This window comes from Solanum tuberosum, unplaced genomic scaffold, assembly GCF_000226075.1.
Source record: "Solanum tuberosum cultivar DM 1-3 516 R44 unplaced genomic scaffold, SolTub_3.0 scf00379, whole genome shotgun sequence".
NCBI lineage: Eukaryota > Viridiplantae > Streptophyta > Magnoliopsida > Solanales > Solanaceae > Solanum > Solanum tuberosum.
In genome coordinates, this window is record NW_006239309.1 from 461781 (window position 1) to 471527 (window position 9747).

General features: G+C 34.6%; 2 protein-coding genes across 2 annotated transcripts; one reads left to right on the forward strand and one right to left on the reverse strand.

Moving 5' to 3' along the window:
* Window positions 1-3239: 3239 nt before the first annotated feature.
* LOC102588196 (tyrosine-specific transport protein) lies at window positions 3240-5400 on the forward strand. Its single transcript, XM_006362201.2, has 2 exons — window positions 3240-5065; window positions 5212-5400. The coding sequence occupies exons 1-2, from the start codon at window positions 3588-3590 to the stop codon at window positions 5288-5290; spliced, it is 1557 nt and encodes a 518-aa protein (XP_006362263.1). The 5' UTR covers window positions 3240-3587; the 3' UTR covers window positions 5291-5400.
* An 878-nt stretch (window positions 5401-6278) lies between these two features.
* LOC102598119 (phosphatidylinositol 4-phosphate 5-kinase 6-like) lies at window positions 6279-9422 on the reverse strand. Its single transcript, XM_015302886.1, has 8 exons — window positions 8269-9422; window positions 7983-8150; window positions 7732-7897; window positions 7533-7649; window positions 7147-7331; window positions 6882-7021; window positions 6716-6794; window positions 6279-6570 (listed from the first exon to the last, which is right to left on the reverse strand). The coding sequence occupies exons 1-8, from the start codon at window positions 9420-9422 to the stop codon at window positions 6279-6281; spliced, it is 2301 nt and encodes a 766-aa protein (XP_015158372.1).
* Window positions 9423-9747: the final 325 nt, after the last annotated feature.

Below are 9747 nucleotides of genomic sequence, written 5' to 3' on the forward strand. Positions count from 1 at the left end.
TTAACTTTGGGCGTATTTATATAGATATCTGTATAAAATTAATAAAACTATCCGCGCGTCGCGCATGAATTTAATATCATGAAATTTATAAAATAATACTTAAAATATATCCGTCATTAAAATTAAAACACTATATTATCTGACATACAAAATTACGTAGTAAAAAACATTAATAATGTCAATGAAAATGAAAATGAAAATTAAACATCTTATCATTTATCAAGATCTGTAACATAAGCAATGGTGTCAGTGAGTCACTTAACAGAAGCAAAATACATGAATATTTAATTGTGCAGAAGGGAGGTTCAGAATTTTTGTTGTTTTAAAATGAGAGGAAATTCCTCTATTTATAGACAACAAAGAGTAGTGTGAACAAATATTTATTGTACCTTATCGAAAATGTTACAACTATTTGAAAAAGTTGCAACCCTTCGAAAAAGTCATAACATTTCATAAAAGTCGCAACTTGCAATTTTTCATAGAAGTTGCAACTTTGCATTAAAGTCGCAATTTTTCATGAAAGTCACAATTTTTCATAAAAGTTGCAGTTCTTCATTAAAGTCACAATTTTTCATAAAATGGAAAGGCTAGTTTTGAAAATAAACAATGTTGCCACTAAAACATACTTTTAGTGGCGACATTTATAGGTATTAGCGGCGACTAATGTTGCCACTAAATCATACTTTTAGTGTCGACTTTTATAAGTATTGGCGGCGACTAATTTTGCCACTAAAATATTCTTTTAGTGGCGACATTTATTGTATTAGCGGTGACTAATGTTGCCACTAAAACATACTTTCAGTGTCGACTTATTTAGGTATTAGCGGCGACTAATTTTGCCACTAAAACATACTTTTAGTGGCGACTTTTATAAATATTAGCAGCGACTAATGTTGCCACTAAAACACACTTTTAGTAGCGACAATCATAGGTATTAGTAGCGACTAATTTTGCCACTAAAACATACTTTTAGTGGCGACTTTTATAGGTATTAGCGGCGACTAATTTTACCTCTAAAACATACTTTTAGTGGCAACTAGCCGCGACTAATTTTTCCACTAAATACATACTTTTAGTGGCGACTATTATAGATATTTGCCACTGAAACACACTATTACTGGCAACTAACTTTGGCACTATATCATTCTTTTAGTGGCGACTATTATAGGTATTAGAGCCGATAAATCTTGTCACTAAAACAAACTATTAGTGGCGACTATTATAAGTATTCGCAACTACTAAGTAGTGACTTTTCTGTAATGTTGTGACTTTTAAGAAGGATAAAATAAATAAGAAACCTGATTTGTGACGATGGCGCATAGGCAGGTCTTGTAAACAAGCGCAACGTTTATGAAGAGCGGCAAGAGTGGTAACAAAATGAACTGACGAAGCAGTTGTTGAAGGCTGAAACTACGTTCCTATTGTAGAGGGAAGGGTAGTTTTGAAAATAAATTAAAAGGAAATTATGGTTTGTGGTGGCGCCACGTAGGCGGGCCTAAGGTTATCTTTTATATATACATATATATATATTAGTAAAATTACTCGCGCGGAAATTTAATATTACGAAATTTATAAAATAATACTTAAAACTTATCGGTCATTTAAACTAAAACACTACAAAGGAAGATGATAATTATAACATCTTATCATTTATCCTTCAATCAATCATTTTTAATTTGAATTTTATAATTTATCATTTTGCTTCCAAGAAGTGTTACTATTTGATATTTTTGAGGAATCAAATGAACATCAACCGATAATATTAAATATTCTAATAAATAAATAACCGTTGGTGAAAGGATAAATAAATTATAAAAGGCTGAAAAAAGTGATGAAATTCAATTTGAAACTGCACTTCTATTTCAATCACAGTGTCGAAAACACATATATTACTTCAAGAAGAATATTTATAACTTGCAGTAAACTTGAGAAATCTGTCCATACTTCATATTGAATATAAACAATTAATTTATTGTGTAGTTATCTATGTCTTTGGGATAAAAATAAGTTGTAGTCTAGTCATATTCCCCTTGAACTTATGTTAAAAGTTTATTAATTCTTGTCTTCTTTTTTTGGTTCACTTCACACATCAATGTGTGATAAAGATTTTAAGATCTTTATGTGCTTGCAATGACATACCAAATTTGAATTTTGTCTTCAAGATATGGTAGTAGAGATCTTTAAGGAATATTTTTACTCTACTTTCAACAATTTTAGTAGAGAAAACTTGCATGAATACTCAATTAACGTGTGTTATTTAATCTGTACTAACAAATACTTATAACAATAACTTTGCAGAAACATAAACAACAAAGTTTAAAAGATATACTCAAAAACAACAATTAATAAAATAAGTATAAATTAATGACTGTAAAAAAAATATCAGGATAGAATGAAACAAAAATGAAAAAATCGAGCCCACTAAATGTATAGTGTACCCTTAAGAAAATTATTGTCCTCTATTACTCGAGGTTTAAAAGAATAGATTCTCTCATGATAGAACGATTCTATTCACCAGTGTATTGATACAAAAAACAACGGTGAAGTGAGTCACTCAACAGGAGCAAAGTACATGAATATTTAATTGTACAAAAGAAGAAAAAGAAGTAGTTTAGAATTTTCGTTGTTTTAAAATGAGAGAAAATTCCTTTATTTATAAACAACAAAGGGTAGTGTGAACAAATATTTACTGTGCCTTATCAGAAAGGTCACAACTCTTTCGAAAAGGTCACAATCTTTCATAAAAGTTATAACTTTTCATAAAAATCACAATTTTTCATAAAAGTCACAACTTTTAATGAAAGGGGAAGGCTAGTTTTAGAAATAAATAAATTAAAAGAGAATTCTGGATTTTGTTGGCGCCACATAGGCGGAGGCCTAGGGTTCTCTTTTAAATAATATATATATATGATATGATTAAATAAATAGACATATGTGTCCTACGTAGAATATATGTGTTTATACTTGTTTAATTTTATATAAATTTAAATGTTTACTTGCACACATTCAAATATCAACTGAATCAAGTTAGAAGGGTATGTTTATAAATAAAAAATAAATAAAGAGAACTCCAAATGATTGAGTATTTGAATGACATCTCTAAAAGAAGTAGGAATAAACATAATTATACTTTTTGTAAAGATTAAGCCACAAAAAAAAAAATCTATGAAGTTTGACTGCTCTGTTTGGTAGGGTCTAGGAATCATACAAGATTCTCCTTAAATAAAAAACTTAGTAATTTTAGCACGTGGTTAGGCAAGAATGAAACCAAACCCTCACATAAATTTGTCACCGCCGCCTGAATATTCAGCTTAAGGGCCACTGCTGTTTCTGGAAGCTGTAAGTAGTCAGTACTCAGTTCTAACACTTTTTCATTTTATGCAAATAATTTTTCAATTCTTATCCCTTTAGTCCTTTTTCACAACCCCATTTGTTGTATTTTGGTAACTGATAAAAAAAATCCATTCAAAATTCTTCTTCTTTCTGTGCTACTTGTCAACTGCCAGCAAGAACTCATTTTTACACTGATAAGTAAGAGATTTTAAGGTATCTTGAAAAAAGAATATTTGGGTATATCAAATTTGAAAATGCTTGTTTCACAGCAATTCAAGATTCAATTTTTCAGCCACCCTAGTTCTCATACTAAGTTTCTAGCTCATGGTAAAAGCTTAAAAGTTCCAACCTTTAAGCAAGGACCCTTTAATCCCACTACAGGTCATAATCTATGTGTAAAGCACAAATCTTTAGCTGTTTCTTTGAATGTGGATGAACCTAGAAGTTGCAATCTTGAAGAAAAGATTGAAGTGGTTCAAGAAAAAAGCTTTTGGGGTGCTGTGGGGTTGATTGTAGGTACTGCTGTAGGGCCAGGAATGTTGGGATTACCTGCAGCAACTGTAAAATCTGGTCCAATTCCATCAACCATATCTCTTTTGTTGACTTGGGTTTATGTTATTTCCTCTATCATTCTTGTGGCAGAGCTTAGTTTTGCAGCTATGGAGGAAGATGGGGTTGATGAAGTTAGCTTTACTAGTCTTGCAACCAAGGCATTAGGAAGCAAACTTGGGTCATTTGTTGCTTTGGTTTATGGTTCACTAACTTTTGCTTTGTTGGTAGCCTGTGTTTCAGGTATTGGTTCAATTATTTCTCAGTGGTTTCCCAAGATTAATCATGTTCTTGCTAATGGGCTGTTTCCATCACTAGTTGGGATAGTTCTTTGTTTGTTACCTTTTAAGGTTATTGATGTAGCCAATAGGTGTCTATGCATTACAATGCTTTTCTCCATTACAGCATTAGTTGTAATTGGAATATTTGTTGGGAGAATGAGTATTCTTGATTCTTTTGGATTTGCTTCTTGGAGATTTTCATCAGTTTTGCCTGCTATTCCTGTGGCTGTGCTTACAATGGGGTTCCATGTAATCACACCTTTTATTTGTAAAATTGCTGGAAACACTGTACATGATGCTAGAAAAGCAATAATGCTAGGTGGGACTATTCCCCTAGTCATGGTAGTATCATGGAATTTGATTGTTTTGGGACTTTCTAGTCACAATGCTTCATCTGTCTCAAGCGATCCGATCTCACTCTTGCTCTCTGTCAATTCCTCTGCTCTACCAGCAGTTCAAGGTTTTGCATTTTCAGCACTAGCCACTAGTTTGATAGGATATGCTGTTAGCTTTCCGAAACAGGTTGTCGATACCTTGGATTTGATCTTTAGTAGTTCCAGTTCCAGTTCCAGTCCATCTAGAGGAGTAACGACTCGAGGTGAAGTAGGCAAAGTTGGTTCAGCCACATTTAAGTTGAGGCAAAATCTTGGAAATGCAGGGAAAGTTTCTTATAGTGGAATCAAGAATGCTAATGCTTCAGAAAATAGAGTGAACTTTGGTTTCGAATCTTTGCAAATCCTTGTGATTCCTTTTGTTCTAGCTTTGCCAGTTCTCATTGGCTCTTTCTTTCCCTCTACATTTTCAAGAGCTCTTGATTTTGCTGGGATTTACGCCAACTGCTTTCTGTTTGGCATCCTTCCTCCGGTGATGACGTACATTTATCAGTCCAGGAGAAAGCTCAGGTAAGCCAATAGTACCACTAGTAAATATAGAAAGATCGAGACTTATGCTATAGAAATAAGAAACCAATTATGATGTTGTCCAATAAACTGCAAAATAATAGCAGGAAATTGTACTAACATTTTATCTGGTGTTAATTTTTCGACAGGTTAGGCGTCTTACCAGGAGGAGATGGTGTGCTGCTACTACTTTTAGTCATTGCTGTTATTCTAGCCATTTGGCATTAGACATTGTACTTCTCTGCTAGACTTGCATCATTGATATGCATGTAATTTTCCTGATTCTTGATGGTTCAATGGAGAATACCAAGTAAATTTAAAAGAGTTGAATCAAGAAAGCCTTATAGTTCTCATTCTTTCTTATATACCTAATGCTGAATCATGGTGGTTACATTGGGTTGACCATTATGTTAGTTTACCCTAGTAAGGCAACATATTTGAGCTAGCTAAGCATGTCTAATGAGGAGACGACCCAGTATATCACGTGTGTGTGAACAGTGTGAAGTATAGACAAGTTGTGGCTTTGTAAGTGTGGAGGTTACCCTGACACATGTTAAGTCTCCCACATCGGTGGTGGATGGGATCCTTTGGTCTCCTTATATGGAGTTAGGTCCAGGTGACATATCTATCAACATGAACTTAGTAAGCAATAACACATGAGGTATGATCTTACAATGTCTTCTGTTTTCTAATCTAATTTCTAGAGGATAATAAAAATATCAGCAAAACTTGTTCATGAAACTGAAGGGTTAAGAAACCCAAATGAATTAGTAAATGGAACTTTGATTAATTCAAATAAATTCTACATTAAAATCCATCCTTAAATCCCTGCAAATACCTTGAAACAACAAATTTTCATATATGTAAGTAATGCAACTTATAAGTCACATTTGTGTTGCTTCTGTTACCCATGTTGCTCGGACACTTCAAAAATATCAACAATTACATGCCTAATCCTCCAAAAGTAGTTCATTTTTGAAGGATCCGACAACATTTATGGGGACTCCGAGCAACATATCTGTTACAACTTTTTCTATACAATAGTAACTCATTCTGTATTTTGTGTATACCTATAAAATGCAGTGAAGGAAGAGTGTGTATATATATATATGTTCTTCTCTCCTTCTAATCTTCAACTGCAAATAATTTCCAAAAACAACAAACAAATAATACTTTAGTCCTATGCTAGCTTGAAGCCCTCTTTATAACTTTCATGTCAGTTATCTTCTATAAAAACTTTGAATATGTAATCGCGAAAACGCCTTGAGTATGCCTTTGGATCAACTGCTGATATTGAGTTTGGATCACATTGCATAGACTTGTACGCGTGCTCTAGCTTCTTTGTAATGTCATAGTCTTGAAGTATGTCTATGACCCCGAAAAACAGTATCACATCATACAACTCTCCTGTTGGATCTCCGATTAGCTGAGTTTCCGCTTCTGTAGCTTTCCTCTCTGTCCTTTCAACTCTTGCAGGCATGTTTATTCCTAGTTTTATGCTAGCCCACCTGCAATTTTTGACACAGAGATCAAGAAATGACGTATAAATAGTTAGTTCAGTGACTTTACTGTTACAAAGAGCAAGTCTAGTGCCCGGTGCATAGTACATATAGTTCATGTAACTAGATGATTATCAGGGGATTGAAAACTTACCCTTCCTGATCAAGAAGCAATTGATCCATATCAGCTCGAGAGACACGAGCAAATGTTTCATTTTCCGAGCCTCCATTATCTGCAACGAGTTGAAACAAATGAAAGTAAGACAAACAGATTGAAACGGAGGAATTGTTGTTATGATTCAAATGAAGTTAGAACTAACCAATAGGTGTTCCAGAACCAGAAGATGTCTGATCTTCAGTACTATCTGCTTCTCTAAAATGGATACCAACCAAAAGGCTATAGTCCATCACTCCCTCTTGTTCCATGAACTCACAATCTCTATCAACTTGCCTGCAGAATGTCGCGAAAATCATTTACTGACATTTGTTTTACACTTGAAATGAAACGTTGAGAGTCTCATATGTTAGAGGATAGTTACATTATTCGACTTGAAAGTTTCAAAGCAAATTTTTTACCTTCGGAATTCTTGAAACCATGTCTTTTGTAACCTGAAAATGAAGTTGAGATCAAGGTCTTTAAGGGTTGTTGTTGCTTCAATCTCGGATTCTGGTTTATCTGTCATTCTTCCAAATGTTGATCCTTTCAAGTCGAATCGTCTATGAATTGAGTAATTTGTGCAAAAGAGGTTCCCCATGATAACGAATCGTACCTAAAACCATTCATGAATTGAACTACTACAGTTAGACCTCGCTATAATAGTCATCCTCTATAAAAACATTTCACTATAATCACCAAGTTCTATTTAAAGCCGTTTTTCATATAACAGCCAAAAAATATTCAGAGAAATGACGTTGTTATAGAGAGATTTGACTGTATTAGACTTTTGTTTATGGTACTTTATGTCTGATACCTTCTTCTGTGCTGGTCCACTTAGCTTCACACAATGCAGGCCATAGTACTTAGTCACAAGGGTGTTCTCAAAAGCGCGAACATGATTGAAATACGCGCTAAGCATCCTTAATAGCACCTAACAAATCCATTGGCAAGTAAAATCAGAAGGGGAAGTACTGATCTTTGCAGAAAAAAATTGCAGTTATTTAGAGACTTACTTTTGTTTCTGCCTTCTTCATTGTCTTGATCATATATCGATCATCGTTTGTCAAGTAGAAAAAACTTCCACTTTTTCCAGGGGAACAAAGCTCCCTGAGGGCATCATTACCACAAATCGATATCATATAATCAGCTGCATCCACTTTGAATAACATCCGTAATGCCCTGAGGAACATCACAATCGATGATCACTAGTTTCAACGTGTTCTAAAGTCATCATTTTCAGCAAGTAATAGAAATGAAGCCTTACCTGAAAACTTTCGGACAATAATCCTTCCATCTGAATTCACAAGACGGATGAGGAGGCGTGATCTTGGATCCTTCTGTTGGAAATCTAGTCCAATACTTCTCTCGAGGATCAAACGCTGATGGCTTGAGATCTAGTGATGGTGGAGGACCAGGCCGTCCCACTGATACCCTATCGATAAGTTATACAAGAAAAATCACAACTTTGAGCTATGAAAATGCACAACAAACACAAAGCAACTTGTACATTTGCAAATATAATTAGACGAAAAACGAGTTAAATTTACTACCTGATTCCCAACTGCAAATTAAGCATAAGCTCATAATTCTTATGCCCTTTGGAAATAGTTTGGCCTTGTCTCTTAACAACTTTAGGAATTCTTATAGGACTTCCTCTTAAATATCCATCAGGATCCTGCAAGCCAACGATGGAATCGTCCAAATAATAAGAAGTACTAGCAGAAGTTCCTGCAACATCAGATAAACGAATTCTACCAAACTCCCTATCAACAGGAGGTGCATCTATTCTCCCGTCCAACGACATTCTCCTAGGCTTAATGTTACTGTCAACAGCCTTAGATGACCTCCATAACGCGAGTTTCTTCTGTGAAGGCAAAATAGGAACTTTCTCAGGTGGACAGATAGTACATTCAACCAAATCGACGTTGAAAACTTGTTGAGGATCCCATTCAAGATTACCAGTTTGTAACAATGATGTAGATGGATAAAATGTACCATTCTGTTCATTTGGATCTTTACTCCAATTTCCAACATAAAAACTTCCATCAGTCCATTTAAAAGTACCATTTCCTTTAGGAAATCCATCTTCCCAATTCCCTTCATAAACATTTCCATTAGTCCAATACATTTTGCCTTTACCAAAAATAGTTCCATTTTTCCATTCACCAACATAATAATTCCCATTTTTCCAATTATACCTCCCCTGTCCTTCTTGTAATCCCCTACACCATTCACCATCATAACAATCTCCGTTAACGTACTCCTTAACCCCATGTCCATGTTTCAAATTCATGATCCAACAACCCCTATAGGTATCACCATTAGGCCCCGTATAGGTACCATCTCCATCCATAAATCCAGTCTTGAAATTGCCCTCATACATTGCACCAGAGGGCCAACTAAAGATACCTTTGCCCATAGTTTTGCCACGAAACCAATCTCCAACGTACATACATCCATCAGTCCACCAATATTTACCTTGTCCATGAGGGAAATTGTCAAGCCAATAACCACTATAGTAATCACCATTTGGGAGAAACCTCTCAGCATGGAAGATTTCACCATTCGCGTAAATGTGATCATCTTGTTCCTCATTTTCTTCCTCTGTTGTTGGTGATGATGAACCTTGTGTACAGAATATCGTGTTAGCACGTTTCCTTGTTGCAGCTTGTGTTATCCTTATAGTTGCCTCCCACGCCCTCATGTCTATATATATATATATATCTCACTTTTCAATTTCTTCTTGATCTTCACATTTTTTTCTGTCTGATTAATCAAAAACTAATGATTTGATCTGGGTTTTTTTTCATTGACAAAATGCTATATTGTTTATGATCATGCATGGACATGCAAATTAGATACAAAATTAATCTCTATTTGCTCTTATTTGTTAGTTCTCTTTCTATTTTCCTAGTTTTTGATGTAAGGAAGGAGACAACAACAAAATTAGAAATTACATTCACATTCTGTCCATATTTTGACCATTTTTGCCCAAACATTTTTTTTTTTTTGGTGGGGGGGGAGGGGGA